The sequence below is a fragment of the Lepisma saccharinum genome, chromosome 26 (assembly GCF_977018435.1).
Source record: "Lepisma saccharinum chromosome 26, izLepSacc3.1, whole genome shotgun sequence".
In the NCBI taxonomy this organism is placed as follows: Eukaryota; Metazoa; Arthropoda; class Insecta; order Zygentoma; family Lepismatidae; genus Lepisma; species Lepisma saccharinum.
The window spans coordinates 12,334,109-12,349,402 of record NC_139254.1 but is presented as its reverse complement, the minus strand read 5'-3'; the positions used below and the strand labels follow the sequence as shown (position 1 = coordinate 12,349,402).

Below are 15,294 nucleotides of genomic sequence, written 5' to 3'. Positions count from 1 at the left end.
TTCTACAGGTAATTTTCACCTTAAGTGATTGTTTTTGCATTTCAGGAATAAAAACTAACAATTTCCGATCAGTTCCAGACACTTACAATGCAGAAAACGTCAAGAATTAATGACTTTTAAAAATGACCATTAGGTATTTCCAGACAGCTCGGGATCCCGAAAAGTCTGGAAGTAATTTCCCGAAGTCGGGATCGAGATGGGAATTTATTTCCCGATCCAGGTCCCGACTTTTCAGGATCCCACACACTCCTAAACTTTATCCATATAGCTAATCTGTATGTCCCGTTTTTTTTTTTTATTTTAGAAATCTGGCAACCCTATATCAGACCCTAAAAGCAACCAAGAACAACAAAGAAATTCCCATATATTCAGCAAATAACTCGAATAAGAGCATAACCATCAAATCATGGGAAACAAAAGTGACACAACTTACTTAACAGAAAAGGAAGATTTATTTACAAAGGGGAAAACATTACATGTTTTTTGTATAAAAAATATCGTGGCAGTGAATTTTTTTGTAAAAAGGATCCAACATTCTCACTTTCCTCACAAAATATTCTTGTTCTGAATTGAATACACTTCAATCTGAACATCAATATAAACTTCCAGAGTGTGACAACAGCAAAATTACCTTGAAGACAAAGAAAGGTAATTCCCCAGAAAACCTAAAAGTTATTAGGAATGGGGTAAAATCATTGAAATGTCACATCAAACTTAAATTTAATTTCACATTCCATTGCACAACAACAATTCATCTCAAAATAGATCTCCATCACTTGCAACCTGTCTTGACTAGACACACCTCATCCATAACCTCTTCACACTTCAAAACCATATCTCCTGAGCACCTTTTGTCCAGGAGGTTAATATTTCATCAATATGCCACTTAACTTATTCTTATATAAATAACTCAATACATAGTACCTCTTAGCACAAGAAATCCTACAAGTAAATGTTTGAGAATAACAAATAACGTAGACAGTTAACATTTCAACTACTGTTTTCTTGGAAGCACTTTGTATAAGTGATACAATCAGGCTCCTCGGTTACCACAGTGGGTTTTATTTTTGGTAACATTGGAATTATAGGAGTTCATTGCATCAACATTTAAAAGGAATTACAAAAATTGATTTTTCTCATAAATAACAGAGTCAATAGATATGCAACAAAACAATTCGTCTCAGGTCCACAATTCTATATCCTGTTGCCTGGTCTGCAGTTTCTTCACATGGCTGTAGATTTTCAGAGCTGGGCCCAGTTTCAGTTTCAAACCGGTGAGAACATCATTCCTCTTCATAAGCAAAAGGGACTTTCCATCGATCTCCTATTGGAAGAGAACAGGTGTAAGATATTGGTAATCGTTGCATATAACAACAGGTTTTTTTTAATGGGCCCAAATGCCTCATTCCTTAAAGAAACATTTTGAATTATTTGTATAATTGTATCACTTTATTCTTTGATATCATATGAAAGTACATGTGTATATTATGCTTTAATGATGGATAGTCTTATGTTATTCAGATACAATAATGTCATGTATTCAACGTGTTAATTAAAACATGAAAATGCACATACATATTTCAATAAGGTATTTGAAAATAAAAATCTACATAGGAGAACTTAAGGCAAGTTGGCAAGATGATGAATTCCATTTTTCTTGCCAATAATTCATGATGGCTACATGTGACATTCCAAAAGTATCAGCTGTAATGGCAATCTTTGCAACAGAAAGCTGTTGAGATTGCAAAGTACTCAACTCCTTGAAGGTAAGGAAAAACTTGTGCATAATCATTATCGATTTTCGGGCTATATATAAACATTTCTGGAAACATAAATATTTCACTAATAAATCAGATAAATATATTTGTAATTAGAAACTATTGGAGCACAGTATAGGATATTTGAAAGTTTACAATCTCCTGATGGTTTGGTTTTGAGTTGGTGTTTTAAGTCCACTTTATGCACAGTAAGGCTAATCGGGACTAGACCTACGGTTTAAAGTGGGATCCGAACCACTGTGCTGTGTGCCTCCACCGGGTATCGAACCCGGGACCTCTTGATTACAAGGCAACGACACTACCACTGTGCCATCGGGGAGGCAATCTCCTGATGGATGGATGACAATATGGCGATAAGTGAAAGTATGCTTTGTGGGGCAAGATGACAAACAGTAACAAACCTTTCATTTTTTCTGGTGCATGAATACTATACTTATAGTGTTCACATTGCAATGAATAGTGGCATGATCTCTGTTTGGGTATGAATGTGATTCATTCATTTGTTTTGAGTTATATGTTATATGTGTAAGTAGACAGTGTTCATAAATTCAGACATTCCATTGTTTACTTTGAAAATATTCAACTTTTTGAAATTTTTAGGCCTACCACATGTTTAAGCGGTAGCACATTTCGTGTATATATATTTGATAATATATCTTCTTTCAACTCAGTTTCTGTTCTTCATCTTGGCCCCATATTTTCTATGTGCTTCATATAACATTACTGCTATGATCCCATGCATTCTACTTTGTATCACAATGTTCTAGCTATGTGCCTGGACAATTAGATTCATTTCCATGTAATACACTCTGAGTCTTGAAACAAAATATATTATCATTGCCAAATTGCCCCAAGTTCCCCTACATGTAATGAAAAACGAATTTATAATTGGCAATATAATTTGTGCATATGGTCATGCTTGTACTGAATTAATTCTTAGCAACTAATACTTCCTTATGCAAAATAAAATTGTAGTAGAAAATTGTAGTCTAGATATTATCAATAGTTTAATAGACTTATGTAATCGCGAAACTATTGAGAATATCTAGATAGCAGCAAAAGGAAACTACACGAAAATTCATGTCAATGCTCTAGAATGAATTCTAAGCGTATGTAATTTTTCATATTTTGAAATATCCAAGAGGTTTTTCGAATGGAGAGGAATATTTGAAAAAAATCACCCATTCGTATGCCAAAGGTCAGCCGAGCCTTAACACCTAACAATCAGAGGACTGCATGAGACCTAGATGAAACCCGTCTACAAGGAGTCGTGCCTAAAATATGCAACACACAAGTCAAGCCAGGTGTTGGACATTGCGCAAGCGAGCTTTCCAGAACAAGAATACATGGGCCTCAATGCCTGCCAGGTTTTTCTCTTTACCTGGGAAGTAAGAAGTCATGTGAAACCTGATGTAGTTCATTCAGTCCGACATGAGCCACCACTGTCAGTGTTGTCAACTGCAATTAAATTCCACTACATATGGAGACATTTGAATTTGCATCTGTCTCAGGAGACTAAGATTTTGTAATTTCTCAAATTAATATTTTTCCATAAGAATGTTTCATTATTATGTCAAACCTAGGACCACATATTCTCCCAATTTACTTTGAGAGTTTTGAAATATAGGTTTCTGTTTTTTTTAAAAATGTAGTATATCACTTTTCTGATCTTCAAATCGCAAATCTTCTCGGTTTCATTTTTATGTCATTTGTTTTGTTAAAATGTGTGGGCCAACACTGCTGGTGGCTATTTGCACTCATCTCAAGATACTAATAACAAATATCTTACATTGTGTTACTATCATTGAAATCTGTAGAACTAGATAACTTGCAATAACGATGATTTGTTGAAATAGGCGACAATATGCAAAATCCTTTTGTAGTGTAAATATTGATTTTATGATATCTTTTATGGATTCCCGTGCCTTAGTATTCATCAACATGTGATGTTAAAAATCTAGTGGTTGAAAAAGTACAACATTGCACCTAATTTGAGGATAAAATTCCCTCCAGAATGAAATTTCTGAAAACAAAACAACAGCTCTCTGTGCTCTAGAAGGGATAAGAACACTAAGTAAGCCAGGAATACTATAACTTTTCAAAAAGGGGAGGGAATATCTTGAGCAACTGAATCGGATATTGAATTGGCAAAATTTCACCAGAGAGAAAACCTGTAGGCAAAGGAGCAACCACAAATTTTTGTTGGGGGGGGGGGGGGCAGTACCAGGATAAACGTACAGTAAAACTTCCCGTAACGGACACCTCTAAATTACGGACATTCTTAAATTCGCCGGCAGAAATACATGGGGTTTAATGGCAATATTACTTCTCAATAACAGACATTATTAATAATGGACGCACACCCTGAAAACTATCTCCCCAACGGAAATAAAGCTTCTTAATAACTGACAACCTGAAAGAAAATGGTTCCGATTTCTGGAATTCGACACAACAATGGCCAGTATTTCAAACTAGCATGCATTGTTTCATGTTACACCGAACATATTTATTTTTAAAAGTGCAGACAGTAGACATTATTCTTTCTGGTTATCTTGAGAAGTGTGTGTCACTTCTGTTACGATGTTGCAGAAATGCAAATGACTGACTTTAAAGGAAAAAGTTGCTTCTTTCTGAATGGCGGACACTTCTTAATAACGGACATTTATTTTCCCCCCAGGCCTGTCCGTTATTGAGAAGTTTTACTTTAGCAATAATAATAATAATAATAATAGTAGTAGTAGTAGTAGTAGTAGTAGTAGTAATTATTATATTATTATTATTATTGATTTGCTTTATTTTACTCCGCTTTTTGTGCCACTTTTGGCTAATTTGCGAAGATGAGGATGAGTGATGAAATTGATGAAACATCCATGCCCACGCAGGGTTTCGAACCCCTGGAACAACAGTTTTATTATTATTTGTAGTAGTAGTAGCAGGAGCAGCAGTAGTAGTAGTATTAGTATCAAAGACATTATTACCCTCGTAAATTATGCAAAAACGGGGTAGAAGTTGGTGCTAGAGCATTTGTGTTGGAACAAACGATTTGAATTATTTTTTCAACACATTCAATTTCACATTAATAATGGAAAACTAGCAACCAAACAATTTTTGAAGGATATAACATGCTTCATAAATGCATTCCAAATATAATTCTTTTTTACCTTAACATGTATAACTTTCAAGCATGATACATGTTTCACATATGAGCGACATGGACACTAAATTGTGTACATATTCAAAGTTTATTTAATACATATTATATACAACATATATTATTTAAATACATTACACATCCAATTGATCCATCTCACAATAAACCAACAGCAAAAATTACATAAATTGTCTCTCAAATGTGCATGCTCCCTTTCCTCAAAACAATTGTTCATGCATTTAAAACAAATCAATTAAGACAAGTCTTATTTCTCTGTCTGGTAATTTACAATGCATTGCAGAGAACAAAATAGACTGCGAGCAAAGCGATCAAGAAAGTTTTTGGATCCGATTTTTTTGTAGGCTGTAATCAATATTGATTTAATAGGGTGCAAATAATTTTACAGGATGCCAATGCATTCTCTCCTTTACAACTTTTGTGCCTCCCCAATGGTGTAGTGGTAACATCGTCGCCTTGTGATCCAGGGGTCCCAGGTTCCATACCCGGTGGACGCACATGGACCACAAATCAATCAATCAATCTTACAACTTATTTTTATGTAGAATGTTCGGCACCCAGGGCCAACTCCCGCCTAGCTACGGTTCTGAACTTGATAAGACAAAGAAAAGCAGGCATTGCGAGTGAAGCGAGCAAGAGAATTTTACTTAAAGTATTTTTATTTGCATAAAATTTGAAGTTGTTTGCGGTAATTGCCCCCCTGCAGGTACACTTGGCCGTCAATGTTTGCCCCCTTGCCCCCCGTAGAACTTATTTCAGTCCAAGGTTTGGGGGGGGCAATACCAGCCCCCCACCCTGTGGTTGCACCACTGCCTTTAGGAGAATTTTTCAAAGCTCTTCGAAAAATAGTTTAATGTAGAGCAGTTACTACCACAACCACAGCAACCATTCTGGGCAATGTTCCAGAAATGTATTTAAGATGGTACTTTTGCATAATTTGCTTCGTACTCCTTTCAGGTGTCAGTAGTACAAATGTTTTCTACCATGGAAGAAAGCCCTGCAATTTCAAATTGATTAAACATGATGAACATTTGAAGTGCTCCTTGAACAGTTTAGGAACCTAAACGTACACAACAGTGTCTGCATGACTCGTGTATCTGGAGACGGTGCAAAACCGGAATGAGAGTTCGCTGATGGATAAGAAGGTGGGTCTTTGGAAGTTTGCAGGGCCTGCCAGTTACCTGCGGGCTTTCGATGCTTGCTGCTTTAAAACCCAGGCAGACAGTTTTTACTTGCAGATTTGCTAGGTGGGAGGAGCAGGACAACTTGGCCCGGTGACCAGGCGAGCATAGTAAGCAAAACTGGTCTGCTGCGCAGGGCTTTGTAACAATATAATAGGTGAACAATTAAACAAATTATGGTTGGCTAAGGATGTGGTATCCTGATTTTTATACTGTATATTAGTTGCAATGTTACAAGTTAATGCTTACTGTATGATTTTAAGAAATTAGTCTCTCCCTGCCAGCTTGTTCAGGCAATTTTTTAGTGCTTAGAAATCTGGGATCTATTGATCATCTACGAGAAATACTTGAAACCGGGCATGTAGCCAGGGGGAGGACTCAGGGGGCTGAAGTGCCCCCTTCCCAAAATCCTATAAATATCTAATTTATTCATTGAGTTGGTGTTTTAAGTCCACTTCATGCACAATAAGACTAATCAGGATTGGACCTACAGTTTAAAGTGATATCCAAGTGTGCCTCCATGGGTATCAAATATCTAATTTAAAAAGTGTATAGTTGTAATTAATTTTACTTCATCAGCAGAATTAAACTGTATCATAAGTTGTAATATACTTAGAAATTAATCTTCAGGGCTCCTACCCCCAACTTTTTTGCCTTTAAGGGATGAGTCCCCCCCAAATAAAAGTCTGGCTATGGGCCTGCTTGAAACAGCATGCATGCAATGGAGTTTATTTGAAGAACTGCACAGATTACTGAAATCTTACTTGATCCTTGAAGACTAAGGCTTGTTCCTTGAACCCATGCTCCTGGAAGTACAACTGAACATCATCTGCAGTCCAGGCGGAAGCATCCGGAATGCCCTCATCAATATCCATGGTGAGGTTACTATCTGGCACAGGGGATTCACGTGGGGTTGGCAACCCACCCACTCCATTCACACCTGAAAATGAATAAAGAGCAAATTGTTAGAATATACTTTTATAAGACATTGATGGAATTAACATTATTTTCACTTAAGGTGAGGAGGGACAATTTCGCACCAGGCATGCATTTATTTACATATCGTCGGAATGGGCACTGCTACTAAAGAAATTCCACACATAATTTGAGAGTATGAATTTCTCCCCATGTTGCAAGTGGAAGCGGTTTTTAAAGTTGATTATTAAGCTAGATACCATGTTTGAATAATGTGATGAATACGTATTTACAGAATCCCATGTATTCCTTATGGAGAGACAACTTCAAATTGAAGTTACGGCTAAACAAATGGGAGTTTCGACTATTTCTAGCGCAAATATCATCTTCAATGGATCCTTTACCCGATCATATATTTTTTTTCGCCATCGGAAGTTTGATATCTCCAAGAAAACGGGTAAAATAATTCTCCTATAAGCGTAATGCATTTCTCCTTGCCTCCTACAGCCATCCTGGCAGTTGCCAAACCTGATGTGCATTAAAGAGCTAAATTTCACCTTAAATTGAGCTAAGTTGACTTTCAAGGAGCTAGATTTACGAAGGCTGGATAAAGTGCCTTCCATGGTAATTTTAGTTGTCAAGAGGGTGGGGAGGGGGCGCTGCTATTACCGGTAACTTTAAAGTGATGACAATCTATTCTTAGTTTTCACCTTCTAGATCTGACGGCATCACCCATCTCAAAAATCGACCGATGGTTGTATGAATCGAAAATAAAGGATTACCGGATAACAATATTTTCATCTTCACCTCAGTCAAGGCGCTATATAAAAGTAGCTGGGGAGGTAAGAGGGGGGAGTGAGAAGAGTAATATCATGTCACGTGCAAAATGTATACGCATGACAAAAGTTGATCTATGTCCGGGGCTAGTGATGCATAGTGGGGCAGGGGGCGGGTGCCACAGTTCACAGCCAAGCGAGTGCACGAAGGAGCCAGATCTGGCCTCAAAAGAGCTAAGTTGGCAACAATGCTTCCAGCTGCCTCAGAGAGAGAAGGACCTAGGGGAAATTGTCCCTCTCCCCCTTAAATTTCTGTTGTATATCTCCTGTGTGTGTCAAATTGTCACACTGTCAATGTCTTCAGTGTTTCAAAGACAACATATCACTGACAGACAATTCAATACAGGTAAAACAGCAGAAGCGAAAAATCAAGCAAAACCAGGGATTGCTAGGTAGCTATTGAGCGACCACAAACAAAAAGAAATCTTCGTCTAAAATCCTTGGTGCATCTTCTCCTCGATCCGTTCAGCTCAGGCCATAAGGAAGCCTGTTCCACTCTCCCCCTCCCCTCCTCGTGGGATTGTGGTTCACAGGAGTCGCGGGTCGGCACAGGTTTTTTTGCTAGTGGTTCCACTATAAGATGGTGGAGCAATGGCACGCTATGTATGCCAGAGATCAAGGTTGAAGTTCTGGCAACTTTCTATAAATAAGACTTGTAAACTGTGATAAATTTTAGAAACACTAGATTCTTTTTAATTTGAACTTCAAGTGGACATAAAAAATTTGAATTAACAAAACAATGTATTAATAAAGAAAATCAACACAAAACTACTGTACTACAGTATAAACAAAAGTGATGAACATGCAGTGGACCTTACCATAAAAATTGCTGTATTTTGTGGATTGTCCTATAGTGCAATGAAAAAAAAACAATTCCTTGCACAATAGTAATTAGGCTATCAGTAAATGGAAACGTGTATTAACACACAAAATCACACACACGTGTAACATTAATGTGTTCAGCAGTATCCCTACTCTTTTACAATGCCACTTTTCTTCCTCACAGCTCTTTCCATATCTCTTAGAACTATTTGTTTTCTCTAATATAAGCTAGATGCCATTCTTTGACATTCTGAACAAATTACCCTGACTAATCGCAACACAGGGCAGTTAAAACGACTTTCACATGGCATTGGCTAGTAGGAGAGGGGTTCAAGGGTGAACACTGCACAGAAAAGGAATGGGCAATCTCAGGTTATTGAGAATAGGGTGGAGGCTTCATACCAACAATCGGAAACTTTCTCTTCCCTACGGCTGTTTCTGGATACGTAACTGCCTTCTAATTATCCAAATAAAAGGTTCGAATGGATGATATTCAGCGAACAACTTCCCCACAATTCATTGTGTGAAATCACACTCCGCTGCCATGTTTTGGGCAAACACACCAGTCCCTGCATTGAAAACATGCCTGGTAAGCATTTTACATATGATTGTTGCCGAATCGATTCAAGGTATGATTATCACTATAGCACGAGGATGTATAAAATATCGCAAATTTTCTCACTGTAAGAAGGCTTCCCAACTCTTTCCTTAACACACGCGAGTCTGTTTGCTCAACTTCATGCTGTTTCTTCTCAAAGTGCAGTGTGTGATGCGTCAAGTCTAATATAATCCATTACATATGATGCCATAGGGTGGACATTACCGTAGTCTTAACTCAAAACCTCACAAAGAGCATCAACGTCTACAAATTTCTGTGGCGTTGTACTTTATAACTCTGTAGTCCTAGCAAGGGTGCCAGCAGGGAGGGGCCAGGGGGACAAGTGACCCCTCCTGAGATTTCTGGAAGAATTAATGTACTTCGAATGGTGAAATTGTAGCAATATATTATAACAAAAAATGTTGTTTTCTGTGACTTACAGGTCGTAAGTTACAGCAACTATTATTATTATTATTTGAGATAGGGATACTTTCAAGCTTACAGTCTATTCTATAATGATTATCTAACTATAAAAAACAGCTTCTTGTCAGCATACAATTATGCAAATTGTATATAGATATACAGAATATGGAACATTAGTAGTAGTAGTAGTAAAAAAAATAATAATAGCAATAATAATAATAATAATAATAACATTTTCTATGACCCTGTCATCCCCTGAGGAAAAAATCCTGCAGCTGCTCTTGAGTCGTAGTATTAAAATATATATACTACCAGCATGAGCAGCATATAAATTAAGGTGACAGAAGGTGATACTTACTAGGAATAAAATTTGATCTGACCATGAGGCATCTATAACACAACCACTTCTCTTGTGGTCTGTCCTGAATAATAGGAGCATGGCAGTACATGTGATAAGCCTTATCACAGCCATCACAAAATAGCATGGAATCCTGGAAACAAAATGATAGCATTAAATACACGGATATTTGCATAATGACACTAGAACCACATGATTCAGCAAAAGACACAAACAATTACAAAATTAACAAATGTATCATTAGGCTGTCAATTTGTGTTGCACAAGAATACACAGATTTTATTGACTACTAGATGATTGCCTGGCGTTGCCCGGCTATTTATTTATTCCAATCTTCTATTAGACAGGAAAATAATGAATTCTAACTATTGAGTAAATTGAACTTGGAGTTGAACGGCATTGGGAGTGTCACTATTCATCTTAGAGACCCCGAAAACTATGGCGATTAGGGGGGGGGGGGGGAGGTGGGGCAGTTGCTCCCCTACTTTTCACCAATTTTGCCTCCCACTATGCTAAACCTTATTTACAAAGGGGAATAAACTGTGCCTACGCAGTTTTGGCACCTCCCCCCCCATTTTGGAACCCAATCGCCGCCATTCCATACTAATAACGGTCGTTTTTTCATTATTTTTACATGCCACCCCTCCCACCCCCACGGGTGCCAGGGGTGTCTTAGCCCCACAGTATCTCTTTCCAGGTTGCAAGTTGTATGTGCTCCAAGTTTGGTTGAAATCGCTCCAGGCGTTCGAGAGTTATGCCGGAACAAACACACACACACATCCATTTTTATATATTAGATTGAGATTTTACACATACATATACCAGGCACACTGGAGGATAACTCCTGCCCCTCTTTTTCCAGGATATCTTATGCAGCTTTCAGACCAAAGTGGCAACCAACATGTGACATGGGGCTTTCACATCAAGGTGACAACCAACATGGACAGGGGTAGAAAAAACTAAATCTAAATGTGGTCCAAGAAAACCATGAATCCAACTAAGATAAAGCTACATATTTTAAAATATGATCTTAAAATGTTTAATTTATGAATTAATATAAGATTGGATTAAAAGTAATTAATTCTTGCACCATAGTGGCCTTCCTAATGAAGGCTCACCTGGTAACAGCGTGAATAACCTATGTGTACTATACATTCTAATACATGGCTGCCTCTATCCCCGTAGATTTTAAAATTCAGCTAGAAACAGTGAAAAATATTTATAATGTTATATTTATTATTGTGATTTAATGATACACATAATACAGAAAACACAAACATTAAGAAACACATACTGTGATCGTTATTCAAAAAAAAATAAGAAAAAATAATAAATTCACTACACATCCATGACCAACAGACTGGAACTCTATTCAGAAAACAGCCCAGTCCGAGTGAGATGTAAGTGACAAGCAGCATGGCTTAGTTACCCATTTCTCCATTAGGAGGCAGTAGTGTGCAAACATGACATTTCCAAGTGAATAGAAAACTTCTTGTGTCCCGCAATTGGCTAAAACTGAGTCATTCATTACAGTGCATTGTGGTTTTCAAATCAAGTATTGTACAAAACCACCAATGGACAAAACAATAAGAGACTGCTGTAGAAATCTGAGGAAACTGGATGTTTGTGCATCGCAAGACATGTAGGCTAGGGCTATCGCCTGAGACTGTGGACTGTGTACAGGATTGATGTCTGTTGAGTCACCAAGAGAAGACATATGGAACAATTGCAAGGTGGGTTAAAAACTTCGATATTTAGGGTCAGTTTTTCAATGTCCTGTTAATCTTTCTGTTAACTAACTGTCAGTTGGAGATAACAGCCAGTCTTAACCAGCACCGGGTTTTTCAATGTGAAAGTAACTACCAGTCAACTAAACCATGTTCGTTCTCCGAATCAGCGTGTTGGCAATTCTGAAGCACGGAAATTACAGGAAATCGATCTGTGTGCCATCTGTTAGTATAGTTTCAAACCGTGTCGACTGGCACACAGCCTGTCGTTTAAATATAGAACTACAAGCACGCCACGCTCGAAAGCACGTTATTGCATATTGTGAAACGATAGGAACAATGGCTGCGTATCCATTTTGTATGCTTACGAAATAAATTAACGAAAGACAGCACTACAAATTTGATTTTCTTCTAAAAAAAGCCCATTTCCACGTGGGGGAAATGATTTTATGAGGCGCAAGCGCAGATACTTTCTTGTAGAAAAAGCACGAAGAACTCAAAAGTCGAGACATTAATAATACCTGTTTGTTGATATAAACACTATTATTATTATTAATATGTAAATATTGTACATTTGACTGCATGCTTTGTACCTCTCTATGCATGTTGTTGAGCGAAAAAACAACATGTTAATAGTAAGCATGCTTTCTAAACTTCTAAAAATATGAAGGTACGAGTAAAAATAATTTTAAAATTTACTGTAATATTTATCCGAGAAGATCATTCAACAGTAAAGCGTGACTTGAATGCAACACACGTAATAAATAATTGACAAGAAAAAAAATACCCGTGACCAGGACTCGGCCTCGTATTACAAAACACAAAATGCTCAGAAAGGTGGTGCCGCTAACCACTACACCAAATTACTGTTTCAACATTGTCCAATGCCCTGCCTGGTAGACCGGATATCCTGCCCACAAATTCTCTAACACAACCTTGCCAAGCAAATTCTAGCAACTACGCTGCTTAATTTCCATATTTGCATGCATGCTGGTAAGCTCTGCCAAACAAAATAAGTCTTTTTCTATACGAATTTAAAAGTTTTATGAATCATATCTTGTTTAACCTGACAGTGAAGTTGCGAGTGTGGAACTTCGATAGCTGCATGAGGCAGCCATGTTGATTCCCAACTTCCAATTAGGCTGGTAACTGCAAGAAGAAGTACCAGTAAAGATAATTGCCACCAGAGGTCCAGTTACGAGCTAACTGTACATTGAAAAATCGAAATTTTCACTAACTTCCAGTTACGTGCTAACACGAACCTTAACTGAACATTGAAAAACCGGCCCTTACTCTTTTCACTGACATGCTCTTATCCCCATGGTTGAATATCCCCTGAGCTACCGAGTTTCGTAATTTCAGAGGGATTTATGAAATGCCCTGTATTTCTGAAGGTTCATTCCAAAATAACATATGGCACTTGTCACAAAGCTTAGAAAACTCTGGTTTAGTACAAAAATATCAAATGCAACAAGTTACATATGTGTGTATGGTGATAAATGTGTAACTTGAGGAAAGAGGGTAAGCCCAGCAACTGCACCCTGACAAGAGTGCAATCAGGGGTTTATCCACGATTTCCCAGGGGGAGGGGGGGTTGGAAACTTTTGGCGAGGTGTAAGTTTGGGGACAGTTTTTAAAATGTTCGCCCTAATTCAATTTGTTCATAGATGTTTCCAAAGATTAACTTAACCCCCTCCCTTCCCCTCACGTAACATTTCAGAAGAAAAAAATATGTCAAATGCAGGAAGAGATGGAAAATAGATTTTTGTGATAATGTTAACATTTCAGTCTAACGTTTCAAGTATTGCTTTCCAATAATGTTCAGCACTTGATTTGTATAATCGTTATACAAAATACAAGAGATGACATTGAAAAACACAGAATTTAAACATATTATTAGCAGGAATCATTTCATGCAATTCTTAAGCTAGTTATAAAGAAATTAGAAACACTTGCGCAATATTTTTTAACTGTATTTGTATGGTTCTTGTCTTAGGTATAACTCTGAGTTCATCTTGGGGGGTGCCCAATTCATCGATGAAATACCTGTGAGAATGCATTGCATGGGTGCGTACACACTTGCCGGTCTGAAGTAAGTAATAAGTACAGATATAATGTGACTCTTAAATAAATCACCACAATGCATATTATTAATTAAACATAGTGACAATACTTTCATGTCACAGTAACCAACCATGCTTACTCTTTACAATCTTGCTTTGCTCATTCGGCATCCTCTTTACGTCAGCACATGCCCCCTGCCCCTCCTGTGCTAGTTTCCGTTAGAAAATACACATATATATCATATATATAATTTTAATAGTTCTATGTTGCGAATGAGTTCCAAATTATACTGGTGTTTTCAAATCTCTGTTTAAACAATGACTCACAAACTGAAATAAAGTAATGTAACTCTCTATATATTTAGAGCATGGCCATGAAGACAAAAATACAGTGGGAAGTTGGGATGCACGTTTGATAGATACCTGGTATTGCATTTAAACTAAATCAGTCAAGAAATTTCATATTGAAGTCTTACACCATTACAGAACATTGGAAAGTACGTTTGGCACTGTTCAGAGTTTATAATTCAAATACTGAACGAGATACTAATGACTTAGGAGCCATGTGCCTCTTTGCCTTAAAAGGAAACAAAATAACACGTGCAAATAAATGCATGGCATGTTAACTGTAATGGGAAGACAAGGAATTTTCACTTCTAAATTGAGGTAATGCTTTATTTTCAATTACTTAAAAATTTAATAGCATTTCTTTCACTTTCCAACACAAAGAGCACAATGAAAGAAGCAACATTTCTCTCGCCACATTTTCCAGCAGGCAGTAGCAAGCGCCATCTTGCCCCTAATGGTGCGCCTATGGTCAGACATAAATTTGGGACTTATACTTCCTTTGCTTCCTCTGAAAAGTTGGAAAAAATTAAAAATGTCATTATGTCAGGGAACAGACTAGATAGAAAGAGGAAGACTATTTTTAATAAATCTATATCTTTGCAAACTGATATAACTTTAATTTAATAGGGTGCCAGTAATTTAACAGGGCACTACAATGTTAACACTTTTCTATTTTTATCTGTTTTGCTTGTTCGACAGCCCATTTGCCCTTTACACCCAGGCAAACCTGCCCCTCCCCCTTTTACAACTCTCTTTCTAATATATAATTTGTTTTACAAAGGTAATAACTCTTAGAGCCACAAAAATGGTCACATACGTCAACTATAGAAGTGAATGAATCATTTAGGCTCTTCATGAAATACTTGCCCTTTTATATCGAATACTCAGACAGTAAATTTTATATTGGTACTTTATGAATATTGGTTGGAAGAAATTAGGGTCTATACCTACATCATGGGTGGTTATTCCATGGAATGAAGGGAATGAGTCATTCCCTTACAAAGTAGAAGAATTAACTGTGTTTATGTCGTTAATTTATTTTTAGTTTCATTCAAACTATTCTTATGTAGTCGTAT

The 15,294-nt window shown here is 37.2% G+C and overlaps 1 protein-coding gene across 1 annotated transcript in view; it reads right to left on the bottom strand.

Annotated features, from left to right (window-relative positions):
• Nucleotides 1-433: 433 nt before the first annotated feature.
• The window catches only part of LOC145979818 (histone acetyltransferase KAT6A-like), a 51,052-nt gene continuing 36,191 nt past the window's right edge, over nt 434-15,294 (bottom strand). The window contains exons 4-6 of the mRNA XM_083112841.1: nt 10,081-10,213; nt 6,893-7,068; nt 434-1,324 (exon numbers count right to left, since the gene is read on the bottom strand). Coding sequence (XP_082968967.1) covers nt 1,181-1,324; nt 6,893-7,068; nt 10,081-10,213 — 453 coding nt within the window. The 3' untranslated portion in view covers nt 434-1,180. The remainder of the gene's footprint in view (nt 1,325-6,892; nt 7,069-10,080; nt 10,214-15,294) is intronic.